Here is a 22,202-nt window from a genome sequence, read left to right as displayed (position 1 = left end):
GAAAAAAAACGTGTTCAGGCTCTTCAGGCAAAAAACATTGCTGGCTGGATGGCCAAAAGAGAAACTCAATTCTGCCTCCTGCTGAGGGAGAGACAAAAGCTGGCTGCTGACAGGCATACCACCTGACTACCACACAGGTACCGATTTGAAACGACAAGTCAAGAGAAGTCAGGAGTAAATAAGAGAGATAGATAGAGAGTGGAAAACAGAAGGAAAGGGTGAGGGGAAAAGAGAGAGGGGTAATAGATTTGAGAGTGTTTTGGGGGAGTAAACAGATGGAGTAAACACAGCGTAAGGGAAACCAGGGGACTCCCACTGAACGCGCTCAATGTGTCACTGACACTGCAGAGCAGAATCAACAAAGTGCTCTGAGGGCAACATGCACACATACATACACATACATTCGCACAATCACACACAGTTCACCAATTGGCAGGATGCTGGGACCCAGAGCCCCGATCCAGAGCAGTGACAGGCACATGGAGAACAAGCTGGCTGACAGCACATGACAACTCCTCAGCTAGTAGAAAAGGAGAGAAGCATCTCCGACTCCACTTTCTGACTTTAACAAGTGGCCTGGATATGTGCTAGTGAAAATACAGTAATACTAATACTTTCAAGATATTAAGTGTTGCACTATATGTTGAGGTATACTTTATGATGCTCCTATCTCGCAATCAAGCACTAAACCTCATCCTAGCACCAATCTGTATTGCTTCTCTCTGTCCAATTTCTGCCATGCCCCCAAAACCTCCTTGCATGCCCAAATTCTGCTGCTGTGTGCCAGCGTACCAACAGACCTGTAGGCCTGTCCGAGAGAGAGAGAGATAGAGGAGAAAGAGAGAAAGAGGGAAGACAGCCAATTAAGACTTTAGGTAAGGTAATAGGAGAGTCGATGTGAGAGAGAGAGAGTGAGTGTGTGTGTGTGTGTGTGTGTGTGTGTGTGTGTGTGTGTGTGTGTGTGTGTGTGTGTGTGTGTGTGTGTGTTCATGCACACCAGAATGGGTGAATGCCTGACTTCAGGCGCCTGCGAGTGCACTTGCTTTTCTGTGTGCATGTGTGTATGTGTGTGGCGCCAAAGGCTGTACGCACAGCCAAACTTAATTTAGCAGGACCAGGTTTTTAACACAGGCCTGAAGCTAGTCAGTAAGCTATAGCTGTACCAGAAAGCCAGAAGTTAACAGGCACATTGCTCTCCTAAACCCCTTGAGATCTTGTTCTCAACCTTCGGGGTGAGAGAACTCATTTATCCATTGATGACCATCACTGATCACATGCTTGTGGTCATATCTTTCAATGAGGCACTTCATTACAATAAAGCTTTATGGAGCAAAAACTTTCTTCCCCCTTGACTTTCAAGACCTTGACAGTTGACAGTGCTAAAAGAGGTAGAGGGACCATTCAGCTGTCACTGACAAAACTTCAAACATGGTTTGTGATTGTTTGTGAAACTGACATTTTGGAAGACACCACTTGCACTGTGGCATACAGTCTGACAGCCTCCACTTTCAAGTCATGAGTACCAACAGAGGACAACAAAGATCCAACATGTTTTTAGTTTTGTCTATGTTCCCTGGAAGGTGAGCTGAAAAAATACATTACTGTGTGTATACGTGTCTTTGCAGCACCTACAGTATTTGAAATGTATGGTACGTGTTAAGGTATACATGGCTACATGGAATTTGAACAAAAAATGTCTAAGCACTCACCTTGATCACTTGACCGTTCCCTGCTAGTTGGCTAAAGAATTAAAAAATACTGCATCAACAAATGAATGAATTACAAATGATGGTGGATTATTGTAGCATAAAACTAAACATTGCAGAGTGACAATCGAACTGAACATGTTAAGAGACATGTACACGTTTGTGCATGGATGCACGTCACACTGTGTATCTCACTGTGTGCCATCTTATTCTATGAGGTAATAGGCAGTCAGCTTCACAGCCAGAGCATGACCTAGAAAGTGAAACCACACGGCAAGGGACTAAAAGTGTCACATGGGCTCAATCATTTTCTGTCTCTGAAGACAGAAAGAGAGAGACAGACAGAGGAAGGAATGGGGCGGGAGGGTGGGGAGGTAGAGGGGGCTTCCACCAACCAACTGCACTCAGAAGCTAATTAAGTCATTTGAAATAGCCACAGAGGGTACCTGTATGCAATCTAGCCAAGGCAAAGGGTTGATGAGACTCTGCTAGGCCCCAGGCTATCTTCAAAAAGAAGGCAAAGGAGGAGAATGAAAGAAAGGAGGAAGGTGAGAGAGGAAGAGGGGGGAAAAAAAGTGAAGTGGATTTTTTTAATTGAAGCTCAACTTGAAGAGGAGCATGTGTGTCTGTGTCTCTGTGTTGTGCGGCAGGAAAAAGGTTAAGCATGCCCCCAACAGGGTACGTCTGCACACACAGGCTCTCAATGGGGAGCAGGTGGGAAGATGCAGCGATGGAGGGGTGCAGGAGAAAGGCTCCGGATAATTGGGAGAGTTCATTGAGCGGCCATGTCATATGGTGTGCGCGTACGTCCTTTCGCTCGGCGGCCTAGTCACACAAACACCCACCTGTGTATGTGTGTTCATTCAGTCCCTACTGACGCATACTAAACTTAAAATGAGTTTGACCATAAACCGCACTAAAATGTCAAGATGAAAGCATCAAGCAGTTACATGGAGATAGAAAAGGGTGGAGATTAAATGGAAAAGCTGAAGCCTAGTGTCTTCTGCTAACTACAGAAACCATACGGCAGATGAATAACATAAGAGGTCTACAGAACACACACATCTGAGTCTTTTGTGCCCTAAAATGCATGTCCTCACCAGGGGCAAGCCTGGCGACACCAGCTACTCAACTGGGTCACACACACACACACACATATACACACATACACACACACTATAGACTGCGGCATTGGCAGCATGGTGATCACAGGAGAGGGCAGACAGGGGGTTGGTTGTAGAGTGATTGGACTATTCTAGGTCAGCTCTCCTGACAATGCGCCACTGTCTCCTAATGTGGTGGGCTAAAGGATAAAGGCTGTGTTTGGCCTGACATTACAGCTACATGTTCCAAAAAGAAATACCTGCTACATACACATACACACACATACACAAACACACACATGAACACACACAAAAACACACACACACACAGACAAAGAGAGCAAGCGAGAGGCAAAGGAAAATAAAAACATTGCAATGGTAAAATCAGAGCTACACAAAACATGGTAAAACACATAAACACTTGTATGAACTGACAGATACAATACTAAGCCACACACAATCAAACACACATCTAACTGTAGCTATGGAGATTTAGGGCAGGTTCAAGATGCCAAGAATTTGATTCACCTCCTTGGTTTTTTTTCCTCTCCCGTTTTAATAAAGCTGTATGCAGCAGATCTCCTCGGCAGCCTGTGGACTTCAAAGGGGTTGCAACTAGGTCACCACAAGACACTGCAGTCAGCTAGAGCACAGTGTATGGTCTGAGACATCTCACTTCTATCCCTCCTTCTCTTCGCTACTCTCTCTCTCTCTCTTTCAATACAATCGTATCAGTGAAATTAAAATGGATTATGGTGTCTTTCTCTCGTGTCATTCCCTGGGGTTCCAAAGCACTATGTCATGTTACTCTTACTATAATGTTACTTCTTTATCACTGTCCATCGAAGCTGGTTTTCAGCAGTTTAACTAATGTTTAATTTAGGCACAGAGCCAGCGAAATGGGCAAAGATAGAGGCAGCGATGAGGCAGAGACATAAAATGAGGCAGAGACACCGAGCAGAATGCAAAAACAGCCATGGTCAAACACTGCCATCTTGATCTGTCAAAGGCCAACGAGACAGTGACTCCAAAGGGTACTGCTCTCTGCACTTTGGATATAACAGCCACAGAGATGAACAGGAAACGGGACCCTCGTGAAGAAAAGAAAGAAAAGGCAGAGGAACAAAAAAACTCATCGGGGAGAGAGAAGGGCAAGTTTGAACAAGGTTAAAATAAACAGAGAGCTGCAGGGCGACGCTGCCTCTCTGAACACCAAGCAAAACACAACAGCCCTGTCAATACGAGAAAACAGCCACCAACATGTTAAGATGGACATAGAAAAGAGGGAGGGAAGAAGGCAAAGAGAGAGAGGCAGGATGACAGCATTGGTACACATTCATCAGGTCGCTGAAGGACACTGTATACCGTAGCTAAGCACGGCCCTCGTACATGCACATTCCAATAACTGCACTCACACACTGTACATCTTGTTCCTTGGTGATGGGAAAACCAGCATTAAATGTGTTGTGCTTGTGTTTTAACACCAGCCTACATCTACCTGTGTGGTAACCTGTGTATTGTTCTATGTTAATGCCCTTTGTGGGTCATGAATTTAGGTGAATGGTAGCATGAAACACATCTGCAATAGAGTAAACCGAAGCAACATGACTACAGAACAAGTTGGAAGTAGCATAGAACTGACAGTTACTTATTACCAGCAGAGAATTAACAATCAACATTCGATTTGGAAATTAGGGAGCATCTACTGCTTACTTGTGAGTATGTCATGATATCTCTCACTTCAAGGACCACTGCAGATCTCACTATAACCTAAGAGCTGCATATCAGGCCCTTTCTGGAGAGACGAGATGCACTGACCTACCAACAATATCTCAAACAGGATGTGACTATTTTGTTTGTACTCCACTGTGTCTGCATTTGTCGTATGGAAAGTTTGTCTGGGTGTGTACAGTACGGGGGTATGTATGTATGAGTGACTCTGCATGTGTGTGTTTCGTCATTGTCACAGCGTTTCTGGGTGTGCGCCGCGGCGTACTGTGTTCTGAGCTAAGGCTGACATTCGTTTGACTGACATCGGGGGCGACGGCAGCACAGTGGCATATGGTAACCGCCTGCTAACCGCTAAAACTTGACATCAGCGCAAACAAGTCAGCCAAGCGTGGCATAGTGTGCTCCTAAGAGGGTTAAGGGATAGGCTGTCAACATACGGCGGGATAATAAAACCTATCACAAGCACCATAAATAGCAGATAAAGGGGAGGGGAACCACACCAAACACACAGGTTGGTGTTGACTCAGATGAAACCAATGACAAGTTACACACAATAATAATAGATAAACTCTAATGCATGCTGTGTGGTTGTTGTGTGGCAGTCTCAGCATTTTGTGTCATCACAAAAGCAGAGTGAGTGCTTTACACCTGACATTAACATGAGTCTCACGCCCAGAGACTCTATTTACATCTAATGTAGCTGGATTATATTCACACCTGGCTTTGACATGCCTGGTTAGTATTTACACGCAAATGTGACTTCTCTTGCCTTTGCCAAAATACACATTGTCACACACGTCACTTCCTTGCATAATATTCATACGGAAAGTGACAGTAAATACCTGAACTTACTTGTTCCTCATCCTCAAGTAACTTGACAACTCATTTTTGAAAAGTAAGCCACAATGAAACAGTCTGCTGCTTTTTCTTTCAGGTGTGCTCTCGCTCCCCCTCTGTCTCTCTCTCTCTCTTTACATATATATATATATATCTCTAACTAGCTTTTAAAAATGCACTGCAAGTCTAAATGCAATTTCATGACCACAGTTACAACATGTCCTTGTTTAAACACGTGACTTTCATATGTTTATGTACCAAAAGTTCAACACAAGACGCATTTTGCTGCCTACTGGACAGGACACAAACAGTTATCCACTGACCCACTGAGCTGCAGAAGCCAGAAGAGCTGCTGACAAATCTGATCACTGATGGCATCTCTCTCTCTCTCTCTCTCCTCATTGTCTGTGTCTCTTTCTGTTCACAGACACAAAAGAACACATATCTTGAAACACTGAGACAGCGCCGTCACTGCCATGATCAGATGTACTGAAATGTACATTTCACATCCACAGAGAATGCAGGACAATATCAGTCTCAGGAGACAGATAAGCCGTCAAATAAAGATTCCATCTTGTCTGGTTACATACAGAAGAGGAAGAAACAACACAAAAGCAGACAGGCACAAGACACTGACATATATGGGTAAACAAAGATAAAACCGCTGCCTCAAATGAATGGCATATTACTAATCATTTAATGTACAGTATATATGACAAATAATCAAGTGGAGCAAATAATTGAAAAGCTGGTTTGGATGCCTCAGTAGCATGATGTTGTTACCACAAACCACTATCGTTACCACAATCGAAAGAACAGTGTCCAAATATTTCATATGTCTACAGGAAAAATAGAGCGGTCCCCCAGCATTTATTTTCATTTAGAAGCACAGAGTCGACACTAAAACTATTAACAAAAAGGATTTGTTGTTGTATGCCTCTAACCCTAGTGTACCCCCTGGAAACCTGGTAACCCCTATTTAAGCACAGAGTTTCCTCTCATCGATCAAAGTGTGGCACACACAGTCCAGAACCATGACACCGGCAGCGGAGAGCTTACAGCAGGGTTCAACTTTGACCCTAAGGGATGCTCAGTAGTTCATTTTGTTGGGGTGGGTGTGTGTGTGTGGGGTGAATGCAGTATAGTAAATTCAGGGTGGGTCAGCTATGTGCTCACCGCTACCTTCTCGCAGAACTCAATTTCCTCTTGGATCATCCACAGCTAAGCACTTTTAACCTCTGCAAACCTGCAGTTATTGTTGATACATGTAAAATTTACAAGAGGATGAAAGAGCCGTTTTCATGTGTGTCTGCGTACAATATTAACAGATTCAAACAGCATGCAGTACATACACCCACGTGATTCCAAAAAAATAAGTACATGCTGTTACATTACAGCTGTCAGACACTGAACATGTTGCCATACAGGTTGACAACTTGTGCAAAAGATTGTAGAGGATTTTTCTATGTGTGTGTGTGTGTGTGTGACTATGTACAGTATGTGTGTATGGGCCATAGAGGGGTGTTCCCAGTGAGAGAGTGAAAAGGTATCTACCACACACTGCCTGGGGCCCTATGGAAGAGAGACTAAACAAGACCTTCCCATAGGGACACAGGCACACAGCCTCCAGCTGCAAACGACCTACTACCCACCACACACCCACCCACACACACACACAAAGAGACAAAGCCTTTTTGATTATACAATTTGTTAATTTCAAGATAAAAAAGCCAATCATCACACATGTGCTCATTAATGTACCCAAATAATGTTTCACAATTAGATCAAACTCTTCTTTGCTCACGATCTTTTTGTTTTCCACTTTCTATTTTTTTCAATCCCCTTATGTCCAAGAGTAGCCTGGACAGTGACACAACAAACAACTCTCAGCAGCTTTTTCAACTATGTACATAGTGTACAGCATATTTGAACATCAACAACAACAACGTATATAAAATTGAACAAACACCAGTACTCTTTATTGTTGTGTTCACTTTCTGGATGTGTAGCAGTACTTCCCAAACTTTTTAAAACCGTGTGCCAAACCACATACCAATGCATCCTTTTAAGCAGAGTTTAAAATTAAGTCTAATTTTACTGTGTCAAATGTTTGATAAAAGTTTACTTAAAAATAATAGCAAACAATTGAAAACAAATCTTGTATTGCTACGTCCTTGACAGGATGCGACAATACAATTTGCATGTGCTGTGTGCGTAATTCCAAGGGCACTTTGTACAAAACTAATGATCTCTGCACAGTCAAACTGCCAGGCCTAATTTACTGTAACTGAAAGTGTTAAAATCAACACTTCCTGTGTTTAGAGTGGCCAATCAACACTTATTAACACTACAAAATTTGCTGTGTATTTTCGTGGAATCTCTGCGCTTAATCCAAATTTGAAATGTCATAATGCAGGCTCTCCTTTACACGCTTACACACTGGCAGATTTGCACTGGATGCAAATTACAGAAGCCACTGGTAATTACAATAATGACAGAAGAATCCCAAAAGAAAATCTACTTCAAAAAGGTCTTAATATACACTTTGAAGAACCCATTCTGCACCAATGACAAACAGAAATAATGATGAAAACCACGCGATATGAACTTTTACCTACACTGTGTGTTCAGAAAATAATCTAAACCCATTGTAAACTGTTGTTCTCATTCATCAGTGTCTTGTGAAACAATGGTCTGTCTGTTTTCCTTGAGGAAGCCTGAGGATGAGCATATATTCTTCATATCGTTCTCGGACAAATAAAGGCTCCCTGCCAAGAGAAACTCAATGAGACCCCAATCAATATACTGCTACAAGGTGTGCACAATCCCACACACACACGCACGCACACACACACACTATACAGATAGGGAATGATATACGATTACCTGGAGCACATAACAATCAGCTGCATGCTCATACAGTATGCACACACTCACGTACTCCATCTACTCACAAACACTGAAAGACACTTAATATGCAAATATATTTTTTTTACAACAGGGACAGCACTACATTGTTCATCTGGACGAAGGGGGGCAGATAGATAAATAAATAGGTCTCTAGATATCTAGCTTGGACCTCAGTTGATGAGATTTCACACACGGCATCAGCAGTGCTGTTAGGACAGGGAATACCACCACAAAATAATGTTTTCTCTCCCTCTGATCAATTTTTAATTTGGCCCATGCAGCCGAGCCCTTGGCGGCCCTGGCCCCGGTAATTATGGTGGGTTATTGACAGCTGCCTTCCCGCGGGAGGCTATTTAAAAGAGGTTTAACCCCAGAGCAAGTCCAGGCCCAACACCCGCCTTTGAAGGTGTCAAGTGCATTGATCTGAGCTGCGGGATGTGCTGGGACCTTCCCACCTGGAGGTGTGCATAGGCCTGTGTGTTTACAGGCCCACTATTACAAGGCCATGGCAAGGCATACCATCTTTTGACTCTCTTGCTCTTTCATTCGCTCACATACACACACACACACACACACACTCGCTGTCCTCTGGCTAAACCTGGCTAGCAGAATAGAATGATATATGTCTTGCTTCTGTGGCCACCTGATGCCCAAAGACAGGCTTACACATAATGTTATCACTGGGCTACACACACACACACATACACACACACACAGGTTAACTCACAGCTTGGGGAGAATTAGAGAAACTAATGAGAATGGAGGAGGAGTGAGAGTGGTGATTGGAGAGATTGGGGAGAGAGAGAAGAGGGAGAGAGATCCTTGCACCACATAGGGCAATGACAACACAGAAAGATGCCAGAGTATGAAGCCAATGTTGAAGAAGACATCATCCAGCTACAAAAAAGGGGAGGGGGGGCAGCATGACAGAAATTAAAAGAGGATTTCTGTATTTGAGTTTGTCTGCCTCGCTGCCCCCTTTCAGCCTCCTATTGAAATTCTGGGCAGATACAAACCCCTAGGCTTTTGACACACTTTTGAAAACACCACACCCCCTTTTTCTTTGCAGTGGGTCTCCAGTGTCAAGCCTGACTCACTATCGAGGGAGAGGGGGAGAGAGGGAGAGAGAGAGAGAGAGGGAGAGAAGGGGCGTGACGAGGAGGAGAGGCATTACAGGGGGCGTAGATCTGTTGCTCTATTAGCAACTTCTGAAGTAAAATTAAGTTTGTCAATAAACCAGGAAAGTTTGACCATCTGACAAAAACTGCTTCACCAAATTATCTTTTGCAGAAGTCAAGTCTACATCATCTAGAAATGCTGCAAATAAACTCAAGGTTTTACTCCAGATAAAAAGAAAACATTTTGTAGTGTAGACTGCAAAGTTGAGAGATGGTGACTGCAGGCAAGGTTGAGAGAAAAGTTTAAGAAGTGATAACTAAAGTAGGAAAGGAAAAAGAAAATAAAAAGACAACGGTTCCCAGCTCTGCTGTGTCAGGTAAGGGATACATGAGAGCAAAGCTTCACGTGTTTTCCTTCAGTTTGGACACAAACTCACAAAAGCTGAAAGGCGAACTCTCTTAACCTGAATAGCTACTCTAATGACTGCCTCCTTCCTCAATAACTGTAACCTCTAAATCTAACCCCCCCACCCCCCCAAACCCCCTCCAAACCCCATGGCTCCCACCCTCCACCACCATCTCAGTCTCAGGATGCAGAGCAGTGACAGGGCCAGAAGGTAATGATACAGCTGCCATGATGCAACAAGCAGACCTGTCGACTGTCAGGAATTGAAATCATGAAGGAATAAGCTGTCATTAAGAGGCCCTCTCCCAGTAGTGGAGCTGTCAGACGCCTGTCTTCTGCCTACTCTCTCTCTCTCTCTCTCTCTCTCTCTCTCTCTCTCTCTCTCTCTCTCTCTTTTTCTCTCTCTCTCTCTCTACTCCCATCTCTCCTCCGCCAGTCCCACCCCATTTGCAGTCACTTCCTCATCCTCCTCTCATTTCTCTCCTCCTGCTTCAATCCTCTCTGAACCCCTTTCCATCTTTCCTCTTCTGTCTTCTTCCAACCAATCATAACCCTTTTTCCTCTCTGAAAACCCACCGCCACCGCCCTTCCTTTCACCCCCACCAGTTTCCTATCTCGGATTCCTCTTTTCCACCTCTTTCACCCATTTTCCAGTTACTGGAGCAACCTACTCTCACCTGTCACTTTACTTCAAGGCTATGGGAATAACACTTGTATGTGCACACACATGCACATAAGGATTGTATGCATGAGACCTGCATGCCATAGAAAGATTTCCTTTAACCCTGTGTGAATGCATGTGGCAAAATGGCACACATGTAGCCTCTGTTTGTATTTTCTCTGTCCATACTTTTTTATCCTGTCTTTAACATATAGCAGCATGACAGGTGTTGTATAGTGTGCAGAAGCATGGCAGATGTAAGTGAATGCTCTAAGATTCACCCTATAATGTGTTTCGTTCAGTGTGTGTGCATATGTGTGTGAAAGGTCTGATTAAGAGTGCAATCAGTTATTTTTCCCACAATCCCCCAATCGGCAGTAGTGATCCCATCGGAAGATGGGAAAGGCTGAATCGAGATTCCACAGAACATGGCTAAGAATATCAGAGTGGTGCTTTAATACAGGTGCAAGCCCGTAAACACTATAGACCCTCATGTACACACACAGTACTGTTGTACTTAATCATATTAACTCTTTTGCACGTGTGCACGTACGTTCATTTGTTTCGCAAAGCCACAAATTCCCCCCTTACTGTATTTCCCCGAATGCACTCCAGTTGACCCTTTGCTGCAGGCTTTGAATTTCCAATCAACTTCCTATGAGTAACTTCATGAGCTGCACTCGAGGCATAGCATTCCTTCTACAAAACATTTTAGTAGAAAGTATTAAAATATTTTATTAGGAGCCTAATTTATGTTGAAAATATACAAAATTTCAACATTTGACCCAGCACTGGTCTTTTTAAATTTGTAAATAAAAATGGCGAGTATTTACAATACAGCATATAGAAATATGGGTAGCGTTTATTATAGGATAATTTACAGGCTTCTCATTTTATATTTACTCATATCAATGAAAGGAAAAGTTAAAATAAAATGCTAATATGTTAGCTGACTAAGCAAAGACTGCCTTTTTTCAGATGGAACAGTAACTCCTGCATTTCAAGACCCACCCTCGCAAATTTCATGGTATGACATAACAAATGACAGACATGCCCATAGCACATGCAGACAACATGAACTGACTGTAAATGTGTGTGCCTGTCGTTCCAGTGCGCACACAGAGTACAAGGCTTGTGTTTAGTAAATGTCTGGATGATGATTTGCCAGAGTGTTTACTTTGATGAATGAGCAACAGTTGCACTGCACACGCCATGTCCTCTACATCTGCGCAGTCACTCTGACTCTCAGCAACACAGCGTCTCCAACTGGCTGCAGGGTAACCTTAAAAGACAGTTTTGGGATAGCTGTATCATCCATTAGCACACACACGGACACAGGTGTGAAACCCAAAGCTCTGCTGTCGCTGTACATGTGAGGGCTTTACACAGCAGTGAATGTCTTTACGGCATTGTGATGGACGAAACAAGAGAAGCAGGGAAAGAGAGAGAGCAAGATCTCCCCTAAGTCAATTTGAACAGCAGGCCGATGAAATTACACAGGTAGTCGTGGCCGGGCTGACAAATGAGCACAGAGATGGGAATGAAAATAATAAGACAGGCAAAGCCACCTTTTGCTTCCTGACACACAGTTGTATACACTTCTGAATTATCATAAAGCAGAGAAAGAAAACTAATCTATATTTTACATTACATTACCTCTCCACCTCTCTCTGAGCGCAGTCACCCATGAACACATAGCACTATATAGAAATCATGCATCATAAGAATGCATAAATGTTTTCTTGTATAATAACGGTCACATTGAAGAATATGCTTCATTTCACTAACAAGACAATATAAGCCTGAATGCTGTGTTGAGGACTGTAGTAATATGTAAAGTAATAAAGTCTATGTTTGCACCTGTGACTGAATGTATTCTTGTTATTATTTGCCTCTGTGATTATATGATGCTGTGGAGTGCAGAAATTGTTCAGCATCATATCATTTTTCATTTGACCCCAGGACAAAGTCTCCTTTACTCTCCACACTAGTGTAGAGTAAATTGTACAATGAAGTGAAACTGAATTGAGTCAATGCTACGACATGCAGTCTAAGGTAGAAAAGAACACAGCAACAACAAATTAACCACAATGACATTTAAAACTCCAGTTAAATAATAGAAAAGAAAGAAAGACACTCTGCTTCGAACTCTGCCACAACAGCTTCAAGACTGCCCTTAAAGTCAGTGTCTCACACTTGTCACACCAACACCCCATCAGGCCTACCCACGGTGCCACAATGTCATTTTTTACTATGTAGGACTCTCAAAACTCGACATACCAACACATTTTATACAACACATTATATATAAGAAAACGGAGAAAGAAAAAGAAACTCACGGATAAAATGAATGTATTTACTGGTTGCACAATAAATACTATAACAAGTAATATGCAGCGTTCTCAGTGTATTCAGTCCCCCACTCCCTCATTGTGCAGAAAATCAGTTCAACATTCAGATCAGCAGATCGCCTGAACTCCTTTGTTGTTGTGTTTTTTTGGTCACGCTCCTACCTCTATGGCTCTGGTGATGAAGGGGATCTGTGTGCCTGAGTCCAGGTCCTGGTTGATGATTAGTCTACGGGCCCACTGGCCAGCCCGCACAACGCCGCTGCCTTGGATCAGAACCAGCAGTTTGGATGGGTTGGACAAAGCATCTGAGCTCTGATAGATAAAACTGGTGGGTTCAACATCTGTAGCATCCACCTAAATGTTCAGGAAAACACAGGTTACTATGTGTTACTGATGTACTTTGCCATGAAAGTCAACCCCCTTAAATCTCTTCTATAAAGCAAAATGCATATTTGCGAGGGATGTTGATTATTGGCATCATTGTCTTTGAACTAATGAACATGTTTTGCATATGATTTCAAAATCCTTTGGGGGATTTGACTCAATCAAAATAAATATTTGCTGTCTCTATGCACAATATTCATCAGTTTGAGTAGAAACAGTCATCTCCTCTGTGGCCTCTGAAATGAAAAAAAAGCTCATATGCATCAGTACACTAATCATCAATAAGCATGATTAGAAAACAGCTTTTGTGTGATTAAAACTGAGGGAGAAAGTAATACAGACAGGGAGGGAGGCTAAGTGAGTGAGCGTTTGCGTGTGCTCATGCACTCCGTCCACATCCAATGCGTCCCCCAAGTATGCCTGGCCTGGAAGAATCTCTAAAGAGACAAACACTGTCCATAAAAGCCATGGGTGGCAGCTGCAAGAACTTAATCCAGGCAGACAAAGAGAGCCGAGTGGGGGAGAAAATCTTACCCTTTATTCTCTTGTGCACCCTCATTCCCTCTCCCTATACTTGGCTGTGGTTAATCTTCTTAAAATCTGCGGTCACAAGTTCAATGCCACGCAGGTGGACAGACCCACCACTAACACAGAAATACACACACACACACGCAAGCCATATACTCGCAGGCGGGTGGGCAGCATAAAAGCAGAACAGAGCAATTTTCCAGAGGAATAATGAGATAAATAGGCCAGGCAGATAAACCAGTAAAAGTGTATAGGGGCTAATGAAAGGCACTGAATCCCTGGCTAGGTGATTTATGGACACTGTTAGCGGCAGAGCTAACTGCTATGCTTCTAAACACCAACACTGCATAACATCCCTATAAACGCAGCCTGAAAAATGATCACAACTTTTACAAACAGAAAAAAAGAACAGGGCTGGACGAGTAAAGGGAAGGTGGAGGGGGGGGGGGCCAAAAAAAAAGACAAACACGCTTCCAACAACAAATAAAAGGGATCAAGTGTGTGCACTGAGCCTGGATGAGCTGGGCAAAGAATAACTCTGTGATGGCAGCGTAGAAAGTCCCCTTCAGCACAAATGAATGCAAAACAGATTAGGCATCAGCATGCTGTGCCTCTGCGCCTTTGAAATGACACGTCACAATACAGTTAATTTGTTGAGGAGACACTTTTGCACAAAGGATGTGGTAAGTGGAGGGGGCAAAAGAAAGGGAGGGAGTAAGAGAGAAACTGAGTGAGATAGAAAGAGAAAGACAAAGACTGATAGAGAAATGAGGAGAGCTGACTCCTCACAATCCCCTTTTCTTTATTTTTTAAACAGGACACTCAATATCATAATCACACTCTGAAGCTGAAGCATTTACGTCAATTTTCATATTTAATACTCTCTTTAATCTTCAAGGGCATAAATCAAAGTGGAAAATGTCTCTTTTCACTGTGGGTACTTACTGGCAGGATTGCTTTAGTCATGTTGCACTTTTTCTCCAATAGCTCATAAACATACTGAGTGATGATCTGCAGGGGGACAAAAAAGACACAGAACATACACGTAGTCAGCCAATGCACTGATAATGCAACCTAATGCAATTAATATTTTTAAACTACTGTTGATACAAATCCATCCAACAAAAGCTGACTAAATAGTGTGTGTACAGTATGTGTGAACATGTAATCGCAACCACTGTCATGCTAGCAAACAGAATAAGAAGTACTATTCAAAACCCTTGTTTACCCTCTGGTGTGTGTGTGTGTGTGTGTGTGTGTGTGTGTGTGTGTGTGTGTGTGTGTGTGTGTGTGTGTGTGTGCGCGCACATGAGCTACTTGAAAGGGTCTGCATCGTACTGTGTGTGTGTGTGGTTGTGTGTGTGTTTGTGTGAATCACAGTGCAGTGAGTGTGTCGAGGTTGTAAGTGCCAGGAGAGGAAATCTCCTGTACAAGCAAAGGGCTGATGTAAGTTATGTTTATCCCCGCAGCCACAGCACTAAAGAACCTTGTATAGCAAGTCATCCCAACCCCAGGCCAAGCCTTTCATGGTTCAGCGACATTAACAACTTTCTTCTCCATTTTCCTTATTTTTTCTTTCCTTCTTTTCTTCTTCCCATGTCCCGCTCAGCTGAGAATAGAGAGAGGTGCTTTGGGGAAAAGATTTTGACTTTTGATCAGCTGCAACAGTTAAGAGTGATACCAGATGAAACGCACGCAAGATCCATTGTTGCTGTGATGATGTTTCCCAGTCATATGTAATGACAGATTCTGTGTCCTGTACCTGTCACAACATTGCAGTTAGGGGTGGATGGACCACAGGGAGAGTTAAACAACATCCTGTCCTGTTCTGCTGGGAAAACTCACTTTGATTAGCTTTTAAACTATCAGCTTAACTAAACCAGGAAACCAGAAACTAGTGGTGGAGTCACATCTATGAAGCGTGTCCAGGACACGCTCTATAATCAGAGCCCAACCAAATGGCTAACCCCAAACACAAACAATGAACAACTAGACACTGGCATGATGCTCAGATCTTAATAATGTGTGAGGGAAAAACTACTGACACTTAATAATGAAAACAGGTCACACTCACACACTGAAAGTATTAGGAAGAGGTCATTAAATACATATGTGCAAAAAACAACACAACAAATGCAATGTCGGTAACTGGATTATGAGCTGATGATCCATGACACATTTCTACAAACCTTTGTCGACTTTGAAAGTGAAGACAAAGATTTCTCTCCTTTAAATAAGGCCTCCCAGACTCACAGTCCTATTGGCTGAATCACCTGACCCTGATTTCCCTTTGATAATATTAGGAATATTTTTTCCGCAATAATAAATAAATGCAGTGTAGTTTATCTGATCACGTCTTATGTCGTATTTTTGCAGTAATACAGAAAATGTTCTAAAATGTCAAACACAATGAAATTATGCATATCCCTAAACTGCATTTTACAAACTCCAAACACTTTTAAAATGGCATGAATTTGAGAATATTTCTGCTCTCACGTTTTAAAGGTGCCAGATAATTCTCCACAGATGATTTTTTTCAGTCAGAAAAGAAAGGGCAACAAAAAAGCCAAATGCAACGAAAGAATAATTGAGAAGAATGGTTTTTGCTTTTCAAGTCAAATGTGAATTCTTATGATAACTGCAGCTTTGCCATGCTCTTTTGTACCCACAAAAAACTCAACACTAACTTGATTACTTACTAGTTCAAGAACAACATGCAGAAAAAAAACAAAAAAGAAACATTACATGCCAGACATACATATTAGACTTATAACAGCAAATCAAAGGCCAGCACATGGACAAAATGGGATGATCGATTCTACCATTTGACCCTGTGAAAACGGTGGGGGGCTATAGAAGCAAAAAACAACACCACCTCACATCAACCCACCAAACCTCGAACAGCTAATTCACTAAAACGTCAGCCAGTCTGATGAAGACTAAAATGATTCTGGGCCTCAGTATGCTAGTGTTTAATGACATCAATAAGCCTCACAGGAAACTCAATGTTATTTGTTCAGTGCCTCAGGTGGCTCAAGAACCTTCTGATATAAAAGAAGAAGAGGGGCTGGACAAGAGAAAAGTGAGAAAAGTGGAAAGAATGGAGGAGTTTCAATGTGTCAATGCATCTCCACTAAGGACAGGATACTGTAGATCATGAATAAGAATCTAATATCGGAGCTTGTAGTGTTTATATGGCTCTGCAGTTTAGTCTGTATACTTAAGCTCATAATGTAAATTGCAACCAGATTGGAGTTTGCAACCAGGCAAACAAGATTCTGAGTAAAAGAAGGAGTTGAAAAAGCTAATGCATTTTGATGGATCAAAATTCAACTTTTTTTTTTAACACAAAAACAAGGACAGGCTTAGAATAAACACATATGAAGTGGCGAACATGTCCTGATGCACACACAAAGCCAACATCTTTCTGTGTGGGCCTCTAAGGACTACGTCTCCACAGCTGATCAGTACAATAAGAAAAGCCTCTCTGTCACCTAATTACCAATGTGTTATTAGTGTTTTAATGAAATGCCTGCAGGAAGCGACGCAGAGTGCTTGCACTGTCGGCATCAGATGATGGGAGAAGCATGAGGAGTGGATTTGGCATATAATAAAAAGACACACAAAGAGAAGGGAAGGGAGGGCCGTGAGAGAGAGATAAACAAATATAACCTGAATCGATAGGTTTGGTGATCACTGACTAGAGAGTGCAACATTATCTGAAAGGTCAATGTAAGCTCAGATTGATAAAAGGTGGGGTCCAAAGTCCGGGGCAGCACAATTTAATCTCCACAGACATAGTTTCCCTCTACAGAGACACATACAGAGCAATGACATTGAGTGACAGTTTACAAAAACCTCTGTGATCCCCTCTAGGCTAGCATCTAAGGTAAAACAACAAATAGAGCAAAAGTGGCATCTCAGTGATCTTCTGGGTCAGCTGGATGATGATGTATCCTTAAACAACATTAAGCTTTCTACACGACCGTGAGAGCCATCGTGGAAGATTCTCAAACAGACCTTCTACAGCTGAGGTCACCGCTGCATCTATAGTTTGTTTGTGTAGAGGAAGTATTGTGGCGATGAAGCAACAAGAGTGGGATCAGGGAGAGAGGAAAGGACTTAGCGAAGGGCTCAGTGGGAGGAAAAAAGGAAGACAAGAAGGGAGGGATGGAGAGGTAATCCCCAGGAGCCAAAGTCCCGTGCCAGCTTTCACTGTAGAGAACAGCTGAGAGGAGGAATGGAGGAGGGGGAGAGAAAACAAGTACAAAAGTACATGGCCTCGATAAGAGGTCTAAAAGTGGGTGGGCAGTGACATCAACTGCTTTCAAACCTCAACTCATCCCCACACCAATCTCTTCATCAGTAACACACACCACTCCACAGTCTTTATGTCAACACATTTTAAAACTGTTCAATGCAGGGAGAGAAAAACCTCCCACACTTTGTCCACGGCTGCATCAGTTAATGTGTTTCCTTCCACTGATCACAACAGTCACCCCGCTTTGGCTGACCACACCTGAAGCAATAAGAAGATGATCCTTCCTTATCACCATAAAAAAACATATTAGGAAGGCCAATCAAGAGAAGGAAAAGTGAAGGAGAAGACAAAAAGGAGCGAGGGATCAGTGTGGAAAGTAAGAGGAGAAAGGGGGGACAGGGATCAGAGGACTATAAGAGAGGAGTAGGAAGGCTGAACCGGTCAAAGGCAATGGAGGAAACTGATCTGAAGCCAGCTCTCAGAGATGATCATGAAACATGACCACTCTAAGTTCCATTAATGGCAGTGTCAGTGTAATATGCAACCAACTTCTAAATGGTAATTAACAGAAAACACTAATTCAAAAAAAGCAGCCACTCCCCAAGCAAAGAAAAAAAAGTTAAAACATTTTTAAGTCATCACAAGTCACAGCTACGGAGCTGGTTTAAGGCCTTGTGAGGCTTCCAGTGTGCAGACACACGCACCTCTTGTCTTTCTTGTCCAGAGCCCTCTCCAAAAGCCACTTAGCCATAGAAACCAGAAAGCAAGAAGAGGCATCAAAGCTGTTTATATAATGAAGCTGAAAGAGCCGCTCCATGCCGTATCACTGACTGCACCCAGGAAAGCATTTCTTCTTCTCCAGAGAATAGAGGAGAGGAAGAAAAAGAAAAAAGAAAATCCCCCCGAACAATGCAGCACAACAACAGTGGCAACAACAGCAAAGTAGACTCGGAGAGAGCGAGAGACTGCGAGAATGAGAGGGAGCATGAGGCAATAGAAAGGTTGTTTATTTTAAGTCAGCTTCGTGTTCCAACAGAAAGAAAGTGGTATTAAAATAGGGCCTATTGTTGTGAATTTGTGATCTGTCAGTCCACATGGGAAACAAAGAGAGAGAGAGAGAGTGGTGTAATTCCCATGAGGTCTCTGCCAGTCCTCTGTCAGTGGAGAGAGGGCTCTCCAGGGGAAGAGAAAGTTCTCAGACACGCAGTGACAGACAGGGCTGTTTACAGTTGGTGTAGATATCCCTCTCTCACACTCGCTCTGCCTTCCCGGCACTGCGCGTTCTAACGGCATCGTAATGACCTCCTCAGGTGTTAACTAGGAAGCTGGCAGAGGGCTAATTCAAAGCAAAGTGCTGTATGCCACTGTGGATGCCGGCAGTAGCAACAGATGCCAACGTAACTACCAGTCCTCCTGTCTTTTCTCTAACATCACCCTCCACCCCCTCCATCCCCAGTCCAATTCCCTTCTCTTTCATCAACTCTAATCCACCTCACCCACTCCCTGAAACCATTTATGTCTGACTGTGTCTGCTTCCTCCTCCCTGCTTTCAGCAGAAGCTGCAGCAGCAGTGTTTATGTGTTTTGGGAATGGAGACGTGATGGCAGTCAGTGAATCAGGGCAGACAGCTGTCATTTATAGTCCCTCTTTAGAGAGATCCCATTAGCTCTCCAGCAAAATGGTCCACGACTGGTACGGGGCCTCCCGGTGGTTTAAGTACAGTATGGAGGGCTGTCTTCAGGGTTCCCACTGTGGGCCTGACACGAACATTAAATGACTCCAATGTGATTTTTATTGTTAACGTAGTTTAAAGCTGTATATGTAAAGGGGCTTCTGGTGGAGAAAGACACATGTAAAACAAAACAACACAAAAGATGTGTGGGAAACTGTTCACACACACTAAGCTTCCACAAAATATAAGTATGGAATCATAGGAGGATCATTTGATCATGTGTTTTGACCAGGTGTGATATAATATACAGTGGCAAGAAAAAGAATTTCTTGGTTTTCTGCATCAATTTGTCATAAAATGTGATCTGATCTTCATCTAAGTCAAGAGTATTATTAAATTATTAAATTAAATATAATTTGGCAAAAGTAAAAGTAAATTCTGATCTTTCAAGTCTGATTGTCTTTATGAAGGACAACCATAAAAACCTCACAGTGCAAGTGGAAAAAGTATGTGAACCCTATAATATAATAATGACCTCAAAAAAAGCTCAATGCAGTCTGGTGCATAAGTTAAAAAATAGTTTGGAGTTGTGGACTAGAGCTATTTCCACTGCCAAAAAACACTAACTTCTTTAGGTTTGCTCAGCACAAGAAGAATATGCTTATGTGATCCATGCCTCCCAAAAGGAGCTTTAAGAGGATCTACAATCAAGAATTGCTGAATTACATGAAGCTGTAAAGTGTTACAAAGGGATGTCAAAGACATTCACCAGTCTACAGTTAAGAAAACAATCTACAAATGGAGACACCCTGGGACTGTGGCTACTCTACCAAGAAGTAGGCAACCAGTTAAAATAACTCCCTAGAGCACAACAAACACTCATCAATAAGGTAAAGAAACAACCCAGAAATTTGAAGGTATCATTTGAACTGGTTAACATCTGTGTTCATGAGTCTACAGTGGGTAAAACATTGAACTAGCAGGGTGTCTATAGCAGGACACCACGAAGGACAGAACATTGCTGGATGCCTGAAGTTTGCCAAAGAGCACACTGACACTCTACAGCAGTGTTGGCAAAATGTTTTGTGGACTGATGAAATTAAATTGAACTATTTGAAAAGAACACACAGCTCTACACTTGGCGTAAAAAGAGCACAGTATATCATCATGAGTGTTTAAAAAATGATAATGTGAGAATATCTGTACGTCAACTGAAACTCTGTAGAAGTTGTTGGATGCAACAGGACAATGACCGAAAACACACAACAGAATGGCTTCAGAAAAGTAAAATCTGCCTTTTGGAGTGGCCAAGTCAGAGCCCAGATCTCGACCCAGAAAAACACACGAGACAAAGAATATGACAGAGCTAAAGCAGTTCTGCAGGAAGAATGGGCTAAAATTCCTCCTGAACAACGTGACGATCTGATCTGTTGTTTTTTGTTGCCTGCTGTTGTTTTCTCTCTCCTGTTTCCACTCATCCTAACCCATCAAGGCAGATGGCCGTCCACGCTGAGCCTGGGTCTGCTGGAGGTTTCTTCCTCTAAAGAGAGTTTTTAATCTCCACTGTCGCCTAGTGCTTGCTCAAGTAGGGTTTTTGGGGTTTTCTATAAAATTCTGTAAACAGTTATATTTTGTAACGTCTTAACCCTTAAACACTGTAAAGTGCCTTTGAGATGACTTATGTTGTGATTTGGAGCTATACAAATAAAATTGAACAGCTACAGGAGGTTCCTGGTTAAGGTTATTGCTTCCAATGGGAGTAGGTAATTAATTCCATACTCACATTCACATACTTTTTCCACTATCACTATGAGGTTTTTATGGTTGTTCCTAATAAAGAAATAAAAGATTAAGATTGTTTTGTGTTATTATTTTAGCCACATTAAATGCATTAATACTCTTGACTTAGATGAAGATCAGATCACATTTTATGACAAATTCATGCAGAAATCCAATGTTCACATTTTCTTGTCACTGTAATATAATATAATATAATATTGCTTAATAGCCCTTAGGATCTTACACCTTTACTAGCTGGTCAAAGCTAGGACAACACCCAGCATCCATAATGTGATAACACGGGAGACAGAAAGAGGAAAAAAGATAACAGAGAGACAGTGTAAACAGTGAAAGAGACAGACAGAGAGAGAGATGAAGAGACAGAAACAGAAAGAGAGAGAGGGATGGCTTTCTAATTCAGCCATCTGGCTAGCTTTACTTCATTATAATATTCTGACTGTGTGTGTGTGTGTGTGTGCATGCATTTACAAATTTGTGAGTGCCTTCCATTCCACAGATGCAGGCAGAGCAAAGAAGAATCCTCATTTATTAACAGCTTAATAGAGCTCCATCTGGGCCAGACCCTATGCTTGTCTTCTATCAGAGAGATTCATCACCAAATCACAGGAATTAGACTACAACTGACACCTACACAGGCTGAGGTGACCCTGCTGCACTGAGCAACACCATGCGCAGCGTCTGCATTGTATTACAGCTGTAATACACCTATTACAAAAATAGAGAGTGTCTAAGAC

At 42.5% G+C, this 22,202-nt stretch overlaps 1 protein-coding gene across 2 annotated transcripts in view; it reads right to left on the bottom strand.

Annotated features, from left to right (window-relative positions):
- Window positions 1–22,202, bottom strand: part of fam172a (family with sequence similarity 172 member A) — a 136,069-nt gene that overhangs the window by 104,742 nt on the left and 9,125 nt on the right. For both annotated transcript variants that reach the window (XM_026342895.1, XM_026342894.1), the window contains exons 5-6: window positions 14,681–14,746; window positions 12,986–13,177 (exon numbers count right to left, since the gene is read on the bottom strand). In XM_026342895.1, the coding sequence (XP_026198680.1) occupies window positions 12,986–13,177; window positions 14,681–14,746 (258 nt within the window). The remainder of the gene's footprint in view (window positions 1–12,985; window positions 13,178–14,680; window positions 14,747–22,202) is intronic.

Source organism: Anabas testudineus, chromosome 9, assembly GCF_900324465.2.
Source record: "Anabas testudineus chromosome 9, fAnaTes1.2, whole genome shotgun sequence".
NCBI lineage: Eukaryota > Metazoa > Chordata > Actinopteri > Anabantiformes > Anabantidae > Anabas > Anabas testudineus.
This window is presented reverse-complemented; position numbering and strand designations above follow the sequence as displayed.